The sequence below is a fragment of the Halichoeres trimaculatus genome, unplaced genomic scaffold (assembly GCF_033239565.1).
Source record: "Halichoeres trimaculatus isolate MK-OKI-2021-1 unplaced genomic scaffold, fHalTri1.1 fHalTri1_scaffold_4, whole genome shotgun sequence".
In the NCBI taxonomy this organism is placed as follows: domain Eukaryota; kingdom Metazoa; phylum Chordata; class Actinopteri; order Labriformes; family Labridae; genus Halichoeres; species Halichoeres trimaculatus.
Genome location: NW_027437182.1, coordinates 13,657,517 through 13,680,863, shown reverse-complemented (window position 1 = coordinate 13,680,863; position 23,347 = coordinate 13,657,517). Strand labels below are relative to the sequence as shown.

At 38.8% G+C, this 23,347-nt stretch overlaps 3 protein-coding genes across 4 annotated transcripts; all 3 read right to left on the bottom strand.

Annotated features, from left to right (window-relative positions):
- Position 1: 1 nt before the first annotated feature.
- On the bottom strand, positions 2–2,382 carry ccdc124 (coiled-coil domain containing 124). Its single transcript, XM_074668421.1, has 5 exons — positions 2,253–2,382; positions 1,464–1,641; positions 933–1,131; positions 726–831; positions 2–619 (listed from the first exon to the last, which is right to left on the bottom strand). Exons 2-5 carry the CDS (start codon positions 1,620–1,622, stop codon positions 415–417), a joined length of 669 nt encoding a protein of 222 aa, XP_074524522.1. The 5' UTR covers positions 1,623–1,641; positions 2,253–2,382; the 3' UTR covers positions 2–414.
- Positions 2,383–2,942: 560 nt separating this feature from the next.
- On the bottom strand, positions 2,943–8,926 carry cluap1 (clusterin associated protein 1). Of its 2 annotated transcripts, none has more exons than XM_074668016.1 (13): positions 8,850–8,926; positions 7,089–7,150; positions 6,856–6,967; positions 6,671–6,755; positions 6,384–6,563; positions 6,188–6,283; positions 5,861–5,944; positions 5,620–5,753; positions 4,593–4,734; positions 4,332–4,404; positions 4,116–4,226; positions 3,956–4,005; positions 2,943–3,228 (listed from the first exon to the last, which is right to left on the bottom strand). In XM_074668016.1, exons 2-13 carry the CDS (start codon positions 7,108–7,110, stop codon positions 3,046–3,048), a joined length of 1,272 nt encoding a protein of 423 aa, XP_074524117.1. In that variant the 5' UTR covers positions 7,111–7,150; positions 8,850–8,926; the 3' UTR covers positions 2,943–3,045. The 2 variants fall into 2 exon arrangements, with proteins under 2 accessions (XP_074524117.1, XP_074524116.1); XM_074668015.1 differs by lacking the exon at positions 8,850–8,926 and adding an exon at positions 7,638–8,036 and having other exon boundaries at positions 2,944–3,228.
- Positions 8,927–9,867: 941 nt separating this feature from the next.
- On the bottom strand, positions 9,868–22,230 carry slc5a5 (solute carrier family 5 member 5). Its single transcript, XM_074668014.1, has 17 exons — positions 22,024–22,230; positions 20,597–21,011; positions 20,245–20,310; positions 19,976–20,027; positions 17,826–17,893; positions 17,006–17,160; positions 16,078–16,218; positions 14,565–14,694; positions 14,128–14,216; positions 13,726–13,838; positions 13,484–13,554; positions 13,162–13,248; positions 12,753–12,949; positions 12,062–12,159; positions 11,217–11,302; positions 10,926–11,015; positions 9,868–10,822 (listed from the first exon to the last, which is right to left on the bottom strand). The coding sequence occupies exons 2-17, from the start codon at positions 20,960–20,962 to the stop codon at positions 10,703–10,705; spliced, it is 1,929 nt and encodes a 642-aa protein (XP_074524115.1). The 5' UTR covers positions 20,963–21,011; positions 22,024–22,230; the 3' UTR covers positions 9,868–10,702.
- Between the last annotated feature and the right edge of the window lie 1,117 nt (positions 22,231–23,347).

The window sequence follows — 23,347 nt, the reverse complement described above, 5'->3', positions numbered from 1 at the left end:
TATCCCTCACAACAACTCGAGAGGATGTCTGGGATTCAATAAACCAGACAAATTGATGGTGGTTGGCAAACTTTAATAAGTTACTCTGAAAACATCTGGTTTTCCATCTACCCAGAACTGTGCAAAAAAATTAATCGTTACTTTATTTTTTAGATGTTAAATTGCCTCATGAGAGGCAAGTGCACAAACATGGGGATTAGTTGTGAACTTGATAGGGGAAAATGAGCCTCTCCCTGCTAGTGTACCAAACAAATCCAAGTCCTCTGGCATTTAAGAGATTGTTTTTGGGTGCTTGGTGGTAACGCTCACATAAAAAAGCTCATTCTTCAATGGAAATACTAAATTTTCAATGGAAGCCTCAAATGAACACCAGCAGCCAGTTTTCAAATGGAGTTGTTGAAGGAAAGAGTGCATTCACTTTGAGTTGTAGGCAGAAAAGCGTTGGTTCAGGGGGTTCTCTGGTGCCTTCATCCACTCCTTCTTCAGCAGTTGCTTGAGCTGCGACAATCTCATGTTGGGATTTTCCTTTTTTAGGCGAGGCATGTTCTCTTCCTCGTAGGCAGCAAATGCTGCTTTCATCCTCCGCTCTGGATGATGATCTAGGTCCTCTGGCCCAGTGCTGGATGCAGGAAGAAAGGATGTGAATCTTGATTGCAAACAGTAACAAGTAATTATGCTGTTAAAAAGTAATCAGAAAGACAATGGGATGTTAATATGAGTGTTACCTGAGCACTGCAATGGCATCTTCTATCGTCCTGGCTTCCACTGTTCCTTCTTCAGGAATAATTCTGTTCACATTCTCCTCCAGTGGAGTCTCCAGGTGGCTCTTTTCTGTGGGGCGACAAGGATGGTACATAAATATGAAATGTATTGTTTGTGAAATAGCCAACCCTGCTTTATTGTGGCGGTGCAATCTAAAGCCTGAACTTTACCTTTTGGCTTGAGTTGCTCCTGCTGGGCTTGCTGCTGTTCATTCTGGAGAGCCTCCTCAATCTGGGCGCGAGTCACCTTTCCTCCGGCTGGAGCCTCTTTCTGGGCTTTGCCTTTTATTCTTGCAGTCTCCTCGTCTAGGAGTCGCTGGTTTTCCTTTTTTCTTTCCAGAAGCTCAAGCCTCTTTTTCTCCTTGTCATCCTACAACAGCAGAAAGGCCCCTTGAAGAATAAATGGGTTGGTTTTGGGAACCCAGTATCCATAGACTGAGTCAGATTCTTCTGAAGCACATTATTGTTATTTATTTACTTTTTGTTGATTTTCTGTAAGATCTTACAAACACATCACACCAATATTCTAAGCCAACTGAGACTTTGGACCTATCAATCAATGGTTTGCATTATTTTGGCTAACTGTAAACACAGGAAAGTGTGACACAGACAAAGCAAAACCCCAGATATATGAGGCAACCTGATCCATACAACCATGAAATTTCAAAATATTAAACACACCACCATTCTGAGTCTACTCACCTTTCTCTGCTCTTTTTTGAGTACATGTTTGTCTGTTTCCTGCCACAGAGCATCCTCTTCTTGCTGCTTCTTGCGGGCGTCTGCCACTGCCTTGGCCTCGGCCTTTCTGGCTCTGGCTGTGGCCGCCTTTGAGTTCTCACCCTGGAATTTTTTTGGCATCCCAACAGCTGCTCTTCAGCTAAGAGACAGACGACAATAAGGGATTATTTCATGACTGGTATATAAAAAAACAACAACAACAACAACAACAAAAAACCTTCATGATATATCTTTAAAACATGTGCTGAATCAAACCCAATATGAAAGTTTATTTAGTTTCTTCTAGTGCTTAACAACTCTTTAATGGTCTCTGACACAAATGCACTTAAATAAAACACTGTGTAAACATAATGTGATCCGTGTGAGTTAAAAAAAAACACAGCTGTTTTGAGAAACACATGTGGGCAAAAATCGCACTGATATACTCTATAGTGTATACTGGAAGTTCGACAAGGTAAACGGTATTGCAAAGATGGCTATTATCACCGGTTAGCAAACACACAGGTTTATAAACCATATGTGCTTCAGAAAAAAGTTTACCTATACCACATGAGACATCTCACAAGTTATACAGATATTTTCAGTTTGTTTGTTCATGAGTGTTGGGCTACAGCTAGCTAATGGTAGCCTTATAAAAAGGACTGGTTAGCTTGGGAACGACCTGTGATTGTACAGATACCTTGGTTGGAGATCAACTAATAAAGACACTAATATCATCAAACATGTGAAAGCATAAATACTATTTCATACCAGTAAAAGAGGAATAAACGTGTCGTGGGAAGAAAACGATTCAGTGTTGTTTCGAAGAGGCATCTGCCACCTCCTCTCTGCAGCCAGCGCGCATACTGATGACGTACGGTCATCGTCTAGCAAGGAAGCAAATTGGACCGTTGAACTATTTCATCCTGTTTGCCTACGTTTTCTTTCTTTCTTCTTCTTTTTTTTTTAACAGAATTTGACCAAGGTGGTATAATTAAGGTTATGTCAGGATCACACACACAAATGAATGGCATTTATTTTCTTTTATGTCTCTACTTATATCTGCTTTGGCAACAAACAGTATCAACTATCTATAGTTTTACTTTTTTAAGTTGGCATGCATAATTTTCAGATAAAGGAATGTAACCATAGTAACTCAAGAAGATGCCAATTTACCCCAGTCACGACTAGTAACAACTAAAAACAGCTTTCTGAAATGACAGGCTTTTAGAATAATTCTACCACTAATATCATTCTGGATAGGAGGAATTAAAGTGTAGGTATTCGAAAACAAAAAGCCAATAAACATGGAGGGAAAAGGGGCATCATAAGCACTTGTAAAAATATTATTAAAAAACAGGAAATAGTCATGTAAATAAGGAAGAATACAGATTGGGAAACGAATACAACCATTTTATTACAATAAATGTTTACACAAATATTTTAAAATAAGAAATCTGATGTTATGTTTCAATAACAGCATAACCAAATATTTTCTTAGAAGCAATGGATATTGAAGTATCAGATGTCCACATGTGTGTGCATGTTTGTATCTGTTCTACATTCAGAAGTCATTATCACTCTCCTCCAACAGAGGCGGTTTCATGCCGCCCCTGGAGAGACGAGCACCCCTGGAAATTGGTCCCTCCAGGCTGTCATCCTCCAAATCCTTGCTCTCCTCCTCCTCCTCTTCACCCTCCTCATCTTCCTCGTCATCTTCATCCACATCAATCTCACTGTCTTCAGTCTGAAAAAATCAAACAGAGTCTGTGTTTTAAACTCTGTTTATTTGGGCCGTCTTTGAACGCACAGTTTGGCACTAGAACAGGGATGGACAAATGCTTATTCAAACAAAAACTCATCTGATGTCTCATGTGAACATTAGACGGGGGAATCTAAAAACTGAATTTCCTCTTTAGTTAAAATAAAAATAGGCCCAGAGTAGGCCTGATTATAAGCTAAATCACTGAACTGGGGTATTTCTACCTAGAACCAATACACTAGAAGGACACAATTTAAAGGAAAAATCCAGTGAAAACTTTTTAACACTTGGTGGACCATCATTTGTTGAAAACCCCAAGATTACAAGAAATTTTCAGAATGGATTTTTCCTTCAAATTTATAAACAGGGAGTAGGGAGACAGGATTCAGTTCCTAAACAAACCTTTATTTTATGTTGTTTTTTGGTATGAAGGACTGATGGTCTGGAAACAGCTAAAAAGGGCTTTTGAAATACAAGTGCATGACAAAGAAAAGTCAGATATGGAACAGATACAAGATGGAAACCCAAAGGCAGAGAGGAATCAAGTCTCAGCGTGGCTAAAATCAGAGTTAACAGAACATAACTTAGTAGCGAGACAGATGGGACAGAAAAGGATGGAAATTAGCAAAAAAGGTCTTTTACATAAAAAGATGCTTAGATGTAGGAAATGAAGGGAAAAAAAACTTGCTTTGGTTCGTCCAGCAGAACTTACCTCATCACTGTCTCCACCCTGCATGTTCCCAATAAACCGTGCTCCCCTACCTATGGTACAAAAACAGGCAAAAATCATCAAAGCTCTGTGTTAAGTTTGCTATCTATGAATTGAAGATTCAGCATGAATAAATTACAAATTAACAACTCTGCCTGTGTACCTGCCACAATGCCATTTCTTGTAGGCCGTGGTTTTGGAGGTCGGTTATCTTCCATGTCGCTGTCTGAACCTTCATCATCTAGAACATCCATGTCAGAATCCTCATCTTTTACTGCACAAAGCATGTTCCATGAAAAGACAGTGAGTGAAATTACTTAAGATTTTTGTATGACTTGACAATTGTTTTGCTTGCATAGTGTGTCATTTGATGTCTTACAGGAACTCCTCATCAGATCCCTCTCTTCCTCTCTGATCTTGTTCTGAGTCATCCTCATTGCATTTTCTGCCTCCTGCAGTAAGAAAGTGAGAAAAAAATGTATTCTTTGCATCTAGCTCGTGGTCACTCTGTCTCTCAGTATGCTCATGCAGCAACCGTTGCCTTTATATGTTTAATAAAAGTGTATGTTTTATAAAACCACTTCTACAGAAGCCACAAAGTGAAACACTGCACACTGACAGTCCTCTGAGTCACACACACCTCAAACCTCTCCTGCTCCAGTTTATGGTATTCATCCAGCTGAGACTCCAGGAAGCAAAGATTCCTGAACTTCTCAACAAATGTGTCATATTGTTTCTGCAGCTCTTCTTCTATCTTCTCATATTCATCCATGAAGGCTGGCCTAGAACAGTGAGAGAGGCACAAAAACTATCATTTGTAAGGTATCACTTGCAAAATTCCCAGTCAATAGCTGCGTTTCCATTGCACCTTTTTGCAAATAAAAAATAAAATTTCTAGAGTTCTGATAAATTACAATTGTGCCGTGCCAGTGTTTCCATTACAACTTGAATTGCATAAAACTTGAGTAAAGTAAAATGTAACATCCATTCAGATGCTGCACTCATGATGATGCCGATCCATGAACATTGGTGTTTTTTTTTTCATTGGTCAAACACACACACACACACACACACACACACACACACACACACACACACACACACACACACACACACACACACACACACACACACACACACACACCTCCACCCCTCCCTCCTGCTGCACTCTGATTCTGACTCCCTTGCAGCCTTCCTGATGCATTCACTGCTGACAATCACAAACAAACATCTGCACTGAACACAGCTAATAGCAGAGCTGTTACAATACGAACACAGGAGTCTGTTTATGTGGCAGTGGGCGCATACGAGGAGGTGAGGGAGTTGGGGTTTTTTTTACAAAGTAAAATGTTTTTGCGAAAAAAGTGTTTCCATTGCACTTTTGTGATAAACTTCTGAATCAAAACTGAGAAACCATCTTATGAGAGTGTAAAAACTTTTGATCAAAATTTGAGCCGTTTTTCAAATTATAGTGTTTCCATTTTATTTTTTATTGTGATATTTAGGGTGTGTGCAATTCTAGATGTAATGTAAAGGCAGCTATCGTTTTTTTTAAGACAATAGGATCAGACTTCGGGAAAAAATGGACATTGAACTTACTCTAACTTTTAAGAGTCTTTTCCATCACTATGCATTTTTGCTTTCATACCATTTGGTTATGAACTGACCTGACGCTCCGTAGGGATTGAAGCCTCTTTTGATTCCTCTCAAGCTCCTGCTTCTTCTTTTCAATCTTGGCATCCAGACTGGTTTCATCAGAAACTACATTATTAAGCATGTCTTTGGTCTTCTCCACACTCTCCTTTATAATGGACACAAAAGCATGGTGGCAGACTCAGTACCATTGTACAGTTAAACACAGGTCATGTGCGAATGTAGAAAGTGAGAGTTAACAGGTAAAATACAAACCAAACCCTCCTTGATGGCAGCTCTCAAGGCTTTTTCAGTTTCATTGATCTCTAGAGGTCTGGCAATGGCTGCAGTTCTCATTTCCTAAGGGGACATGGTTACACAGATGGTGAAGTTATCTGCGTTAACATCACTGATATCTTTCTCTATAGACAATGCTGTCATAAAGCTATTCATCATCATCTGAAACCAGTAGCCTGGTTCACTTTGGAAATATAAGCCAAAACATAACATTAAAAATGAATTTCACTTTCATTTATGTGTTTTGTTTTCTAGCAGCACATAGCCATTATTTTTTTGTTGTTTTGGTGGTTGAATTATCCTCACCCTTAGTTCCACTTCTTTTCCCAACAGGTCATACAGAGATGCTCCTCTAGATGTGACCTCTGATGCCAGCTGCCTAGCTGCTTTAAGATCTGAAATCTAGAGACACAGTGACACCAGAGTGATAGCATCTTCTTAAAGTTGATAAGATCTTTACTGAGCGCAGAAGCATCAACACAGACACAACATCACATCTTACACGTGAGCTGAGGTCAAACTTAAACTTGCTGTTATCCTCCTCATTTTGATCTCCCAGTGTCATCTGCTTGGTCTTCATCGCACTATACAGTACCGTGGTGATCTTCAGCATCTCTTTCACTGCATAGCCATCAGCCTGGTAGAGGCGCTTAGTGTTTAATTTAATGTGTGCCTTAGTTGCCTGCAACCATGAGAATCAACATTTAAGATACATACAGATGTGTTTTAATAACTTAATTAAAACCTAGTAATGTGTGCATGCTATGTACACTTATAGAAATGCATCACCATAAACTGGGCCACGGCTTTGATGAAGAATATTCTGTCTGACTCTGTGTCCACATCAGTGGGAATATCCATCTGAGGCTCATATCTAGATGCACAGAAGAGTATTCAAGGGTTACAATGAAATAAAGACAAAACTAGAGGTAATTTATATAAAAATAAAAAAAAAACGATGTTAGTCAGCATACCTCTTTACAAGCCATTTTAGGATTTCTGCAACTAAAGTGAAGTTTGGTGTTCTGAAGTTTTCCATGGATATCAACCGAGGGTAGCCCAGGGCCCTCATCATTTCTGTGAAATCTGTGAAACAGCAAGATGCAACTGTTACAGTTATGTATACATACATATATCATATGTATATAATTTACACATTTTCTGTAATGTTCTAATATGTTACTACATCGGGGGAACATATACTCACTTCTTAAATCTCTGAAGGACATCTTTGATGTGCAAGTTAAGAGTGATACACTGGTTCCAACACTGGAAGCAAAGTGCAGTGGGTATATTATTGACCACCAACAAGTGTCTGCACTTTATTTGTCTCAGAGTGTGAATCGAATACACGGTTCAAGAAAACGTAGAAATGCAGACAAGATGACAACTCTGCAATGTATGATCTTTGATACATAATTTCTGACATGCATCGACTTTTTTTGGCAGGGCAGTGGGGGGTTAAGAAAATCTAGCTTGCCGAGCAACTAAACTCTAAGTTGGAGATCCTATCGGAATTAGTTTTAGTTTTACCCGCAGTCATGGAATGACAGGTAACATCCGTGTTTAACCATAATTCCACCGATGCTGTGAATGCTAGTTTGCTTGTGGCTAAATAAAAATTAGCAAAGAGCCAACTCTTGTGATTTCTAACAGGTTAGCAACAAACACGTTTACCGAATGCTTTGCTAGGCTGCTGAAATATCCTCTGTGAAATGCGGTATATTGAGTTTGAACGATAAAAATGTGGAGTTACCTTTGGGTGTTGAATTTTAGCCTTCTCCGAGCTAGCTTGCTACCCGTTAGCTTCTACAGTGGATGGTGTCCATGGAAACTGATTCATTTGTACGGAAGCTCAGCCCTGCCAAAAAGTAGAGCGATTGCGCCTGTAGCACAGTGGCAGCATTCGCACTGTCACCCGTTTAAGTTGTTTGAATTTCTGTTGTGCATCCGAGAATCTCAGTTAAACTTCTAGAAACACTTCCTTAGGGTCCAACCAAAATATGTTCAGGCTTATAGAAATCGCACGCAATGTAATTTTAAGTTTTAGTGATTTCAATGTTAATATTCGGGGCAAGTTCTTGTTAAGTTAATATTTTGTATGCATCACCATTTTTTCAAATTATTTTTTAAATGTAGTTTAGCTACAGTTATATAATTTAAAGTACCATTGATACAGTCCTTGGCCATCAGGCTGCAGAGCATGATGCAGTACTGCTTGTGGCCACAGGGAGGCGGTATCTGTCAGTATGCGCCATAGCCGACTTTTTCATTTAAGGGCTGCTCTCCTGACGCAGAACATGATGGAGCAAAGCGGCGAGCCACACCACAACAACAACAACCCGACTGGAAACGAGCCTCCCTCATGCGGCCTCCACAGTAAGCGTTTGAAAGAGCTAGAAAATGCTGCTTTGCAGACCACTTTAATATCACGAATGGAGACGGATTCAGTGGAAGACGACGCGAGCCTGACGGAGCAGCAGTCCGGGGAGGGCGAGCACTCAAACGGCTTGTCCTTGAACCACCGGCCGGCCCCTCCGCAGCTCAGCGCGGACACGGAGGCGGAAGAAGTGGAGTCGGGGGGTAATATCGTCAAAGAGCGGGTGGAAGAGGAAAGAACCCTGACGGACCATTTAAACAAGCGACTGCTCTCCTCGTTTCTGGAGAAGCTCAACGAAAGAGACCTGGCGCTTCCCGGTGTGCAGCGCCTGGACTGTGCTGTAGCGGACGAGGACTCAAACAGGGCCGCGGATGAGTGGTGAAGCAGCGGGTTAAAGTTAAAGAGCAGCAGCATGGAGAGGGTGGAGGGACCAATGTGACGGAAGTATGATCCTACAGCATTTGAGAGACAGACCTTCAGCTTGGCCCAGCAGTTTAGTCTGGATGATTACTTGTCGGGAAATGATATGCTTACTTTTGTATTTTAAGAATGGATGTGAAAATTGAAAAAAAAAATGCAATAAATTACCATCATGTAATATGAAGTGCCTCTGTACTTGGTTTCATGTATCTGGCAGCCATGATAGGTGTGCGGCAACCATGTGGGTGCATGCGAGTGAATTTTAATTTGAAGTAACGTTCAGTCATCACCAGGTGTCAGTATATAACCAATGTTAACACAGGTAGACTGACCCCCATCAAAACTGTAAGGTCACAAAGTTGGCCTTTAAATTAGATGTGAATGAGTTTTATTGTCAGCAGTGTAGTCCCTCAAATAGTGAAGTAAATCATTTTCTTGATTTTATCACACTGAAACAAAATGTTTGAAGCATTTTCAACATCAATTTAGGCAATTTGGCCCTAAATTTGAAAGCTTATATATGAAAAGTAAAACATCTCAGAATATCAGAAAACTCTCAATTGAAGTTGTTTTCCACGTTTGGATTATTAAAGTTATATTCTGTTATGAAAAACATTGTTTTGCATGTGAGATGTGGCAGTTATATGATTGTCATAAATAACACAATTATGTGCAGTTTATTTCGAGACAGTAGAAAAGAGTTCCACAAATTGAAAATTAAACATATGCTTATTAAAAAAAAAATACACAAAAGTATAGGCAAAAGATAGGGCCTCCAAATTTTAGTAGTATTCATTTAGCTAAATAAAAGTAGAAATTCCACAATTAAAATCTTCGAAGTGCTGCATATGAGAAGAAACACACTACCAACCTTCAATCTGACATCATTCTTAAAAAGAATGCAAGAGAAACATGTGAAGTAATTTTAAGTTATGGCACTTTTGCTATACAGTGTATGAGTAATCCAAGATAATCCTGAGACAACTTCTACTGAGTTGTGATTTTCTTTTTCTAAGCACTATTGTTTCTTTACCCTGCTTGAGAAATTATAACTTGCCTTTATTGGCTTAACAGCTATCGCTATCTTTATGCCTATATACAAAGACTAGTGTTTGGCACAGCTTTTAAGATTCATCGAGTCAGTCAAAAAACGACAACAAAAAAAAAACGCAAAAAAGATTGTGGAATAAATTTTATTTGTATCATTTTAACAGCTTTTTGTGTTAGACCTTTACTGTTGCAAAACATTTAGAGCTGACCTCAAAAACATGAATATATTAAACACTTTTCACAACACAAAATGCATTTACTAGAAGGATAAAGTTTATTTACAGACAATATTGCATGTTTAGTTTAGTTTTACTGGGTACAACACACAGGAAACAGCAATGATGTTTCCTACTGTTTTTATTGGTACACTAGTTGAGTGCACTCATGAGCTTATCTCCTAAAAAGGTTAAAATCAGGTATTCTTCCCACCTAACATAGACACACAGGAATGACACAAGGAAACGTCATATCTACTCTTCAGAATTCCCCAGAGCACACATTACAATCAGTCATGTTTTATATCAGACACTCCCTTTACTGTGCCTTTGAGAGGAAATGTTGCTAAGCAAATATAAAGGTGTGACGGACCGAAGAAGGAGGAAACAAGAGTTTGATTACTGCTAACACAGCTACCTCAGGCTGCCTCTCCCAGTTCCTTTCAACCTGTCTGTACTGTAGGCATGCATCACTTCAGATACAGGTCATTCCAAAATGAATGTCCTGATGAAAGAGCCAAGCATCAGCAGAGGAATTCTAATAACACCGGATTTTTTTTCACCAGTCTATATGTAACTGCTAAAAGTGGGTCAGAATTTGACCTATGATGAAGAGACATACAGTTTTGGAATTTTAAGGCTGGATAAACCAAAGGAAAGTTGAGTAAATAAAAACCTTTACTGCAGCCACAGAGGAAAAGTTTCAGCTATTCTGAATCACAATGCAGGATTTAAAAACAGTTAACTTCCCTACACCTATACTTTGAGGGATGAGTCCACATTTTCAGCATCTGTTGTTCCTCCACTTTCATTTCTGTCTTCTGTATGAGGGCCTGTCAAAGGCATGAGCTGGGGTTTATCAGTCAGATTGTTTCCCTGCAAAAAAGCCCAAGGCACGTGTTAAGTTTTCTGTCATATCTTAATTTACTGCCAGAGTAAAACCTGTAAAATATAATGATATACAAAAGAATTTCTTTACCTGGTTCTTCTTGCCGTTTTTGCACGCATGTGACTGCAGAGGATCCCAGCATGCATTGTGTAGAGGGCAGGTAAACCTCTTCATTCCAGTCTTATAAAATCAAAACAACCAACACATTACATCGGCTAAATGCAGACAGCTTCATTAAAATGGTTTATAATATATAATGCAACATGGTTTCCTACAACACATGAACTGGAACCTCTGATACATTTCTCCTTCTTACTTGCACATCCAGCTTCTGTGTTTCATTATATAAAGGGTATTACAGGCATAAACTCTGATACTTACTCTGCTCTCTGTTTGGAGCTCCACTTGCTTTCTGTTCAGATCCCACCATAACAAACCCTCTTTGATATGAGCCCTTTTTGTTGGTCCTGTGTGTCCAGAGAAATAATAGAATTTGATCAGCGACAAAATGTAGCACGAATGGCATGAATCATTACCCAACTGTCACACTAATCATTCTGCTATATTAAATACTGAATCTTGATTGGTTGAAAAATGTAGAAACATCAATTCTGAATAGCAAACGTGGCACAAAGGACAACCGTCACACCAGTCGATGCAAAGGTTTTGGGCACATTTCCCCTTTGTCTGTTGACAATGTGGCAAAATGTCTGTTTCCATTTGCCTTCTAAATCAATATGATGAACAACCCCCATAACCACCTGCTCATCATACATCATCCTTTACATTTCCAATGAAAGGTAGAGATAATCTTGTGAGTATCCACACTGCTGCAGCATGACGTCTACAGCTGATCACAGCAGTGCTGACATTCAGTGCAACACAATAGCTTTAAGTGTGCAGTTTGATGAGTAGTTTAAGTTCCAGAAAAGAATAATAACAAATGTATCCAAATACGTTACATTTCATTTTATGTCTTGTGTGATTGTGAGGTACCAGGTTGTTTAGGCTAGACCTACAGATTGCTGTGACATGAAATGTGATCAGAACACCCTTCTGAGACGGAGTGACAAAAAAACTGAAATGTTGATGTTTTCTACAGCACTCATAAAATATTATCTGTACAATCAGATGACTAGGTCAAAACTGCTTTAAAACAAAAAAGACCAGCCTGAATGTAATCAGTAATTGTGGACAGTACAGTGTCAGCACTTTCCCCTTCTTACCTGTCACATAGCTCACAATCAGTCCCACGATCACAACTGAACTAGTAGCCATAGCACCAAAGTAGAGGTAGGACATGGAGTAAAAGTTCTTTAGGCCCCTGCAGAAGGATATCAAATATATTTATCACAAATACTGGCAAAACATACTGTATGCCGTTCTATTCCATGAACTATTTTTCTAGCATTTTTTGTTTGTCAAGCCCTTGTTAACCCCCTGTAAGGTGTTTTAACTGGTTATGAAACAAATTGAATTTTATAGTGGCTCTTTATGGCTTTAAAAGCAAACAAGGCCACCGGCGACAAGACTGATCATTTAACTTATGGTATTTGTTCAGGCTTGTAACCAACCCCAGGGGTTAGGAATCGGACAAAACAATTACTGCAGGAACAAAAACAACCAAAACAGGTCAAAATTGTAAAATAACAGGATGTTTGACTTTGTCAACAGGGGCATCAGAGTCAACAGAAACCAAAATTTCCTCACAGGAACTAGGATACAGAGAAATTACAACAACTATGCTGAATCTTTAACATCAATGTGCTCTCAAATAGAAAGTTAACTAGAGAATTCTGTTGTCTAAATTAATGATTTTTTTTTGTAAAACTGAACTGTGTTGATTCTGTTCTCCATATTAAACACAAGAAGACAATGAGTTTTCCTCTAAATGTGGTGCTCTGTTTTCTCACTGACCCCAGGTTGTCAGGGTGAAGCGGCGTGGAGATGGAGTGTTGTTCTGGGATGCTGCTCACAGTGATGTTGCTGGCTGTACATTCATCTGCGTAACTTGGCAGCACACCCATGGTCTGCTCACTCGGTGGGTAAAGGGTGGAACCCACGGCGAGCCACAGAGAGACACAGAAGCCCACTAATATTCCTGAAAAGGCCCCCTGGAGGAGCAGACACAGCTTTGAACTTGGAATAAAAGAGGCTTTTTTACTGGTTTACAGTTCTCGCTCAAGAGTCTGTTCTCCTGTTTTCAGTGTCGCACTTGCACTAACTAAAAGATTTAAACTCTAATCCGTACATTTTAAAGCAATGACTAAATAACAGAATTAACCATAACACCAGATTAAAACACAGGTTAAATCAAAGCACTCACAAGTTTGTTTGCTGCTGGGACAAACATCCCCAAAATGAATACACCGAGTAACGGACCGCTAACAACACCCATGACGGTGAATGAGCCCTAGAAGGAGAAATTACAGGCAGTGAACAAAACGTTAATATCAAGAGGTTGGACATACTTTTCTGGCCAGAAGATAGAAAATACAACAACTTTAAAAGCTATGCATCTTTAAGCTAATTACAGTTACACATTTTATTACAATGAAGCCCTAAAAAGTGCAAAAAGACAAAGTTGAATGAAAGATCTCATCATATTTAGTATGTGTTGTATTTGTAGGTGTCTGTAAATGTTGTACCTGAAGTACTCCCCAGTCCAGAAAAGAGGAGAGAGCAGCTATGGTGATGCAACCAACTCCGTACAGGAATGCTTAGACAAAAAGTACACATGGTTGTTAAAATAATAAAACATGTTAAACAAAGGAACATTTTCCATTTACTGTTGTGAGACTGGGTGACAGTTCTCTGCTTTATATCACAGTTACATATGAGTGAAAAACTTAGCTATAAGCAGGATTTTTTTTCTACAGAATCCACTTACACAGTCCTTTGGATATGAGGATCAATTTCTTCTGGCTTAGGTTGGCCAGATGAGGTTTCAGCAGATCCTCCATCGTTACTGCAGCCATTGCATTGATACTTGTGGAGGCAGTGCTGTAAAAAAAAATGTGTTTACCAGCTTTTCCACATGACTGACCAAGTTTGAACCATGTAAGTGTCAATCAAAGTTAGATTAGAGTATGACACAAAGTATAATCCAAATCCAATCTGTTCAATGAGCTGCCTGACCATCCTTAATCTATTTTAATTTTCTGTTTTTCATTATTTTAACTTTTTTTGTAAAGCACTTATTGACCTCTGCTCTGAAAATGTGCTATATAAATAAAATTATTAATATTGTATTATATTACAAAAACTTAAGTTAAAGGAAAAATTGAAATACCTCAGAGTCCCGCTGTATGCACAGGCAAGGAAAAGTCCTGGAAAGCCAGGGTAAGTTTGGAATATGTCCAACACAAAGTACGGCATATACTTCAGGGGGAGGGAGAAAAGCACAGAGAGAAAAAGATTACATTATCTTTTCAACTTTCATTTACTTAAGACAATTGTTCTGAATATGCCTATAAGTCACCAACCGCAAAGCAGTAATAAGGAACTGAAAGTTAATTTTTGTAGACCTTAGTCACTGAAGCACCTCTGGGGTGAACATTCTGAGTTAACATTTGAAGTGTAGAGTAGCATATCATGTAACCAGTCCTATCTTTGTACCTCTAGTCAATGATGATTGAGTTTGTCAAAATAAAAAATCTTAAGGGAGTATCTACCAACAGTTCTAAGTCCTATTCACAGATCTTTGTGATTCATCTCAGGTTTTTGTACCAGATCAGGGGCAGAAATCTTCCCAGACTTCAGAGGATCACAGTTGATGTAGTACGCGAACATGACGATGCCACACGTTGCTGCACTGCTCACAATGAAGCACAGACCCACTTGGTTCACAAACAACGCCCTGCAATCCCAAAAATACAATCAGTGATTAATGACATGAAAATCTTACAGGGTCATATCATTGTGAAAATGTGGGGGAAAAAAACTGAACTAAAAATAAACCTCATAGAACGTGCCTGATCTTTATTTTCACGTGGTATGAAATTAAGTTTGAGCACCCACCCAACCCAACGAGGAACAAATCCACATCTTGTCGTCAACTTCAGTAAAACCAAAGCCCACAATAAGACATTTAATAATGTGTGTTTGATGTAAATATTGAGTTCTACCCTGAAACATTTACAATTAAACCACCTTTTATGCAAACATACTGCAGTGGTAAGGAACCCAGCGTGTCTCTTATTGATACAGTGAGGGTATAAATGTGTCGTCTGCACGTGTCCGTGAAAAGTCAGTATGTTTACCGTGTTCACCACCTGACTTTTGTTAGCATGCTGGCATTTGCTAATTAGTATGTATGCAAAGTACAGCTGAGACACATGGGAATGTCATGAGGAAAAAGTTTTATGGGTAAGAAACGTCTTTAAACAAGAACAAATGAGAAGTGAAGAAAAAGAGGCCTTTCAGACAGCATTAAAAAGGAGCCCCAAGAGATTCTATAGAAATAGTAAAAATACATGCAACATTAAAAGTGTGAAAACCTTTAAGGCAGAAATTTATTTCAATGCACTTGAGGCTGTTAATAGTAAAACGCTTGTTGCAAGCTTCAGAAAAGCCCAGGACTCACAAATAGCACAAACTGGTGACAAAGCATTCAAGTGTACTCCTTACAAATCTGAACCCTGACGTTGTTATTTAAGCAAACTGAAGACCTGTTAATTGCAAATAAATCACAAGAAAATATGTTTCTTTTTCCAGGCTTAAACCATTAAAGCACACCAGGCCTTAGGATCTGTGTATTTAGTATCCATTGTTGAAATAAGAGGCAAACAAAACACAGGAACAGGCATAACTCAGGGATATGTAACGAACCAACAAACTTTGCTTTCAAGAAATATCTGGAGGGGAAAGTCCTTTCTTGTGTATTTTGAAACCATGATTCCTTAATTTTGGGCTAGAAATAGAGAAATTAACAGTTATTTCCAAAGTCATTTATCATTATCAAACTATAACCAAAGAGTTTTGAAAAGTAGGCTGTGCAGGTTTGATTGGTAGGTGTTTTGGCATGATGAACAACTTAACGTGAGACTATTTCAGGATCACTCTTAAATTCCTCAGAGTGCCTCTAATCAACAAGCTTGACAAGACTGACGACAGCAGACTCCGTCAACCACAAATAATCTGGTATTTTAGAACGCAAGGGTACTCCTACATGTAATCTTCTCACACATTTTCAAAAACAAGACTTTAAATGAGATCGAATGACACACAAGCCTCAACTCACAACTGGGCATCTCTTTCTGTTCTGCAGGAGACATAGCGCTGGACTTGAGCTTGGTTCACCCCGTACATGGACAGCCAAACTAGCGCACCCCCCACAGACAGGCTCCAGAAGGTATAACGCCGACGTGGGTCGACATCAAAACTGGTGGAAAACATTGACAGACAAATTAGTGACAACCTTTGCTAAGTACTACACATGAAAGTCTCATCATGATAGCGAAACTCTTTTTGCATGTCGTAGACTGCTAGCTTTTTCAGCAGTTTTTAAAGAGTCCTTCAACCTACTTTGAGCAGAAATAGGGCACCTCTTATCCAACTGTATGATATTTAACATTAGAAGTGTAATGCAGAGATAATTCAATTGTCACAATGCCAATGGCAATTTACTTTGACACACTTCTTTTGCATCTCATCCAGACTCACAAAGGAGCATCTGTTTTCCTCTCATCTGACTCTTTGAAAATGTGACAGGTCCTGTTCAGTTAGGTTTTGGCTTAATGGCACACTTTTAGGCATGCAATTAAGCTGGGGTTAGGAGAAAGCACTGGAGTGAGCATAAGTGACATAGTTTCAATCAAGTCTTTCCACTAAGTTTCACTTAGTTTCTCTGTTGATGTGGGCTGGTTTTCAGTGGTGTTAGATAAAAGCCAAGTGCATCTTGTGCATTCTCAGCACCGGCCAACCTCTGTCCTACAGATAAGACAGTGAGATGTGGTTGAAGCAACAAAGAGACTGATAAGGGGACCTTCAGAGCTCATCTAGGTCAAGAACAAGCTGTGGTGATAACTGCCAATCAAAATGATAAACATTTGCATCACAGTCCCCTACAGGAAATACCTCCAGGAAGACATGTTGGCATTGTGAAGTGTGAACACCTTCTAGGGCACATTGAGCAAACATGGTTATCCAGTTCAAGAAAATATTTTTACTCATTGAAATTGATGCGAGATCCATTCTTGGCAATCTCCAAGACTTGTGCAGGACCACCGACCAGAACCGTTCCGTGGATGAAAATGGCCACGAAGCCAGACAACATGACGATAATCTGGAACACATCAGTCCAGATCACAGCTTTCATACCACCCTGCAACAGAGAAGAGAAAAACAGTTGAAAAACCATGTCAGCAGCTAGGACAATCCAAAAACTGAAATTCTGGATGTTTTCCAATGCCTGCCAGTATTATAACAGAAGCCTGAAGTTAAAGATTGCAGCTTTCTTGTTGCAATATTTCACCACTCTGCTTTAATCATGCAGCAAAATCCTCACTGATGAGACTTGTCAAAAGGTATGCAAATGTGAGGGGATCAAATGGGGATAGGACTCCAGCTAGAGATTCAGTAGTTATTAGGGTTTGAATTTAAAGTTTTTAAAGATGTAATATCGTGAAGATCTGACAAAACAAGAAGATAATATCAGAACAGCCAAAGAGAGAACGGAAATGTGGGGAGGTCATTGGCTGGAAGCCACTACAGTGAGGACTCAGCCTGTGTAAAAGGCTGTGTGCTCAAACTGCTAAGCCAACGACGCCACTTTATTCTTAAATCTCATACAATTGCAACACAATTCTTAAGGAACCCTGACTTGTTTCTCATAATGTAATGACTTCCATCCAAAACACTACAACTTGATTTTCTTGTGACTTTATTCTCAAGTCGGTTTGTTTTTCTTCTTTAATATGACCCTAAGCCTCTGTCATAGACCTAAAGCTACTCCTGCCTCTCCCATTTGAGAAACTGATGGTTCCTTACCAGTGTGGTGTACACAGTGCAAATGATCCCCGTGGAAAACAGGGACACCCACATATTGAGCCCAGTAGCTGAAATTATAAATAAAGATTTGGTGTTTTAACGGCATGTTTCAAACTTTACCTGAGTGATTATGTGAGTGAGTTATATAAGTCAGCAAACACAAAGCTTCCCCTCTCTGCAACAGTTGGTTATGTAAACCCCGATAATCAGATACGCTTATGAATAATTGGAAGCAGTAATGAGGCTGAACTTTGCTCTGGTGTGGTTGTTTGCAAAGAAGCTTTCCTCGAATATAAAATTTCAAACGACTGCATTGCAAGCAGGCTTACGATACAAGAACAGGTTTAAATCAGTCGTTTGACAATAATATCAAATCATCAACAAATCAAATTTGTTTTTGAGTGTAACTTACAAATAACTGACTGCATCATAGTAACCAAACTCTGCATTGTTATAGCCAGGTTTAAAAAAATCATGTGATGTGTTTAGAGATGAGAATACAGATAGCCTGATGAACTGCTATCTGATTCACCTGGTGTGTTTTATTTCTCATAGACTGTGTTCACAGTGCTTTTATTGGTTTTCTTTTCAGGTATGTGTTGTAATCTTCCAGCACTAACTAAATAGGTCCATGGGAGTTGTTCTGCTGTTTCACAAACAGAATAAATACTCATGTTTATTTATATCTACAAGTTTACTTAATGCATCCTGTTCTTTGTTCCAAAGAAACTCTTAGGTTGATTCTTATCTTGTTTTGGCTTAACGCTGAGATAGGATGGAGGAGATATAACCATGGTTGAGAGTTTCTGACACTCAATATAAAGAATGTAAATTCATAAAGTCCTGTAGTCATGTATTATTTCTATTGGACAAAGTATCATGCACAAAGTAGCATATGTGGAGTATGTAAAAACCAAAGAAGTGGTCCTGATACATTGTAAAGAACTGCTTGCTAGCACGTAGCTTGGGTAATAGTAAGCCAATCCTGATGTGTTAAAAACTGCAGTTCATTGAGCGTCCACTTGAGGCTCACCCATTCAGAAAAGCTTATTTTCACAGCAACAATAAATGCTTTCACAGCCTGGTTCAAAATTTGTTTTGGTCTTAGTTGCTCATTTCTCATACTACACTGAGCAGGGATAAAATGTTTTTATAACTTGTTACTTTTGAGGAAATAAATATTTTAAGTTTACGAGCTGATTCGAGGACAACGCATGTACACTGCAGCTGTTAGCAAAGAGGCTGAAGGTCCACCTCAACCCAGCCTCCTTTCCTCTTGTTTGAACAACAATAAGTTCAGCTGAGTTAGCATTTCCAACCTGGCATCTGTTGAAAATAGGCTTCATGAAACAGATGGTTGACGTCATAGAGACTGAGTCCATGTACCCCACCAGAGCTCAAAGGCATTAGACTGGCTGGTCCCCATCAAGTTGCCAGTACACAACACTGTACATTCTTTTTTAATATCTCAACATAAATTCAATACGACATACCGATGTAAAGGAAATGTTTCTGTCATTGCTCTTTAATGTGTAATCAAAGTATAGTTGTTTGGTACCGCTGTAATAAAATGCAACCTCACATGACATAATTTCATGAATGCAATGCTTCAGCTGTGTCTTGTCTCACCCTGTCAGTTTTCCATTTTGTATAATCACCTGATACATTGTTCCTGTCTTACTTACAGAGCTTTGTTGAATTTACACTATCATTACAAACAATGTCCAGAGGCATACCACTGACAGAATTAGCTGGTCTAGAAATCAGTGACACTTTGTAGTATGACATTGGCCACTGTTCTGTCTGGGCATTGCTGTGATTTAATTGCATTTGTTTAATAATTTCCTTGAATACTGAAGTCTTTATTCTTTTGTTTATTCCTTCTTTAATTCCATTCCATTGCCTAGCCTTTTTTACTTTGTTTCCTCTCTGCACTATCTTCTTGATTTGACTTTTTCCTGAACCATCATGTGTCTATTCATGGGGTTCTTTTTTCGCCCATTGTGTTTGGGATTGGCTATGTTCTGACAGCAATATGTAAACTCTTGTTTGTAAAAAATGCTATACGAATAAAGTAATAGTTTTTGTCACTAATAAACCCCCAAAATGAAAAAATTTATAATTCAGAAATATCTAACCAACTCTCCTACCTTGGTTGACAATCAAGGCAGGTGCATAGATGACGATTCCTGTGTAAAGCAGCTGAGAAGGATGAAGCACAAACAGTGAATTTAGTAAACAGAAAAATAACTATAAAGTTTAAGTGAGACTGGTTTGTGCAAATATTCATGTTTGAGCCTTTAGTAAAATCCAACAGCAGGCTATACAAATATTGGTTTGTAGAAGGATGTGAAATAAGACTTTACGAGTATGTTGTCTTTCACTGTGTAAATAAAGTGTGAGACGACACCTGTCTTACCGTCGCAACAATGAACTGGATGCTCCCCAGGAGCTGCATCCCTCTGCCAAATCTCATCTTCAGGTACTGTGACAGGCACACAGACAGCTGAGGTTATGAGACATCACTCATCCTTCCTCACCTCTCAACATATTTCATAACCTACAGGTGCATTTCGAGATTATGTCTAAGAAATCCCAGCCCCTTATTCTTCACTCAGATTGGTTGTTTCTTTAATGTATATTTCTTCCAAAACAGTACTTATTAAAATCTTTACAGGATATTTCAAGCACCTTTTCCAACCCCAGTGTGTTTCACATGGTGTGTAAATTCCCCTTAAGGACAGGTGTAGGTACTGGAAATTCATTATAACCTGATTGGTGCTGGTGATACCCAGTCGAAAGAAAACTGGCAGGAACAGGTAGGCTGTCAGCAGAGAGTTGATGCTTTGTCCGAGGCACATGTAGAGGAATTTGAAACCGTAGCGAGAAGCTTCAGCAGGGACACCCAGAACCTGGACTGCAGACATAAAGCTGGCACAGAGCGACAGTCCAACCGGCACTGCTGGAAGGTTTCGACCCCCGGTGAAGAAGTCATCTGCTCTGGATTCTCTCTTACTTTTCTTCAAGGCTTGGAAGAGCCCGATGGCCATGGAGACAAATAGCATGGCAGCAAAAACTGCATAATCTGCCAGGACAAAGCCTGATGTGGGAGGCTCACTGACGGCCTGTTCCTCCATTATTTTTCTGCAATGGCCTCTTCTTTGTGTTGTCTTTGATTTGAATGATCTGTGAGGATAATGACAACTTATGACCACATTACAAATCATCAAGAAAAAATGACATCAACTCCTCTACAAAGCTTAAATGAATCCAATTCTCCCTTGTGTTGAATTTAGAAACAGTGTCTACTTTACAGCAATGATTACAAAAAACTGTTACAAGAAAGAGCTGTATAAAATAAAAGTTTTTTGTGTCATTAGTGAGCAGGGTTACTGCTTAGGATTTTGTTTTCCATAAACAACACATTTGATTACATCCCCGCAGCTGCAAGAGATACCTTGAAAGAAACCTTCACAGTGGCTTTCTTGTAAACAATGTCATACTAACAATGCCAATTGACCTTCATTAACAAAGACCACTGTCTGCGGGTTTTGGGTTTTCCTTTCTCTGTCATTATAATAAAGATTAAATCATCATTTAATGACTCCTTGCAGCTGACCTGTCTCAGTCATTCATCATCCCACAGCTGAACCTGGAGAGACTGATGCAAGTCTAGTTACTCTAAGTGTTTTCATGTTTAATGAGACACACTGTAGTTTGTCTCAAACTATGCTTAGTGAGTCACTGATACTGGGATAGTGACCAGACAATTTTGAACAATAATGTGACGTTTTATTTTTTAAGGTGATTTAGAAACAAAATTTCAGTGAGTGAAATCTAAAGTCTCTTATATACATACAGTACATTTCTTTGTCAGTAAACTGTGAACAGCACTGATTCTTCGTCCTGATGATTATTGTTACTCTGCCATGACTTTAAAAGGGACTGAAATTCTAACCAAATGAAAATTTTCTATTATCATATTTTTAAGCAGGTGAGCTTAGTGGCACGTTAAAAACGCATCATGTGCAGAAACTGCAGCTAAAATGAAACCTCACCGTTTAAGATTTGAAGTTTAATTCAGTTTGTGAGAGCATGAGAAATAGAGTTTCTACACCAAATTAAGAGTGCAAGTGCCTGCTGCTGAGAAAAGACATACTGCTTTTACAGCGGATGAATAAAAACTTTTAAGACTCACCTCTGCTCCTCCCTTCAGTCAACGGATCCCCACTTTGTAATTCTGAAATGTGCTGACGAACATATTTATACTGTTGCAGCTGCTCCATATAGCGCACACCTTCTTTGAAAAAGCATTAGGGCGTGCGTGATTTTGCACAGACCAGGAAAAGAAGGTATGTGTCCCGCAAACGGGTACCTCAAGCATCTTCGTGATCAACCAAGGGGCGTGACCAAGCGCTGGAATAACAGCAAACAGTGAATAGGTCAGCTGGCTGGAACTCAACAGAACAGGATGATCAGGTGGATTAAACCGGAAATAAAAAATATACAGACATCAACAGTCAATGTAGAATATTTAAAACGCTTCTTACCATCTCTACAAAACAGGGTTATTAATATTTTAAGCAGAGAGTAAAAATGTTAACAGAGAAAATAAGATTTATTTTTCTGGATGAGTCAAAATAATGCTACAGAAAAAAGATATTTGTTAATTATCTCAACTGATGTGACAAGTTCGACCAGAGTTTTTAAAAGACAACTTACAATCTTACAAGATTGTTTCATATTTTTTTACTCTAAATTTTTACTTTGTACTGGGCTAATATGTCATATTGATCGTCTTCACCTTATAAGAAACCCATCCTCTCCCAAATTGTGGTCAGGTTTGGGTCTGTTCTTGTGGATGGTTCAAAACTCTGTATCAGAAACAGATGGATGATGTCACAGATACCACATCCATAAAATATGTAGTCGGTGGTCTGTTTTTAAAATACACACAAAGCACAGCAACAGATAACAGTGTGGTCTTGAATTATTTTTGAACTTTTTTAAAAAAAAAACACGTTGACTCAAAATGTTGAAACTTCTTTCTTTGAAAAGATGGTTTGGCTTCATGGCTTGCAAGCAGAAGTAAAATGTGACTTGAAATACCTGTTCATATTAATGTTGTATGACTCTTGACTTGGACTCGGACTCAAACTCAGGCTGCATTAGGACACGGAGGACTATGACTTATTCATCAATGTCTACATTGACTACATTGACAATTTTAAATGGCATAACTGTTTCAGAAGGAGCCCAAATAATCAAAATAATGGGTCGTAATATTCCACAGTATACCCCACAGTATTACCAGTCTGCATTCAAAATTTAGTTGACAAAAATAATATAAAAACATTCTTATAATAATATCGTTTAAAAAAAAAAAGAGAAATAAAGTAGATAAAACTGCCTCTATGTAGAATGACTCAACAGAATAATGCCATGCACCACAAGGATGTGTGCAATCTGACTTTTCTTACTGTTAGAGTTTGTGATAATGAGCAATGAAATGTAATGTGGAA

What these genes read in the sequence shown, in the direction of transcription:
- slc5a5 (XM_074668014.1), bottom strand. Translation starts at nt 20,962, where the DNA reads ATGGAGGAACAGGCCGTCAGTGAGCCTCCCACATCAGGCTTTGTCCTG. An exon ending in TGCCTTGATTGTCAACCAAG is followed by an intron (nt 17,894 to 19,975) that starts GTAGGAGAGTTG and finishes TTATAATTTCAG; the next exon opens with CTACTGGGCTCAATATGTGG. An exon ending in GCACTGTGTACACCACACTG is followed by an intron (nt 17,161 to 17,825) that starts GTAAGGAACCAT and finishes TCTCTGTTGCAG; the next exon opens with GGTGGTATGAAAGCTGTGAT.
- ccdc124 (XM_074668421.1), bottom strand. Translation starts at nt 1,622, where the DNA reads ATGCCAAAAAAATTCCAGGGTGAGAACTCAAAGGCGGCCACAGCCAGA. An exon ending in GGAGCAACTCAAGCCAAAAG is followed by an intron (nt 832 to 932) that starts GTAAAGTTCAGG and finishes GTCGCCCCACAG; the next exon opens with AAAAGAGCCACCTGGAGACT. An exon ending in GATGCCATTGCAGTGCTCAG is followed by an intron (nt 620 to 725) that starts GTAACACTCATA and finishes TCCTGCATCCAG; the next exon opens with CACTGGGCCAGAGGACCTAG.
- cluap1 (XM_074668016.1), bottom strand. Translation starts at nt 7,110, where the DNA reads ATGTCCTTCAGAGATTTAAGAA. An exon ending in AAGCCGTGGCCCAGTTTATG is followed by an intron (nt 6,564 to 6,670) that starts GTGATGCATTTC and finishes TCATGGTTGCAG; the next exon opens with GCAACTAAGGCACACATTAA. An exon ending in AAGAAATGGCATTGTGGCAG is followed by an intron (nt 4,006 to 4,115) that starts GTACACAGGCAG and finishes TTTGTACCATAG; the next exon opens with GTAGGGGAGCACGGTTTATT.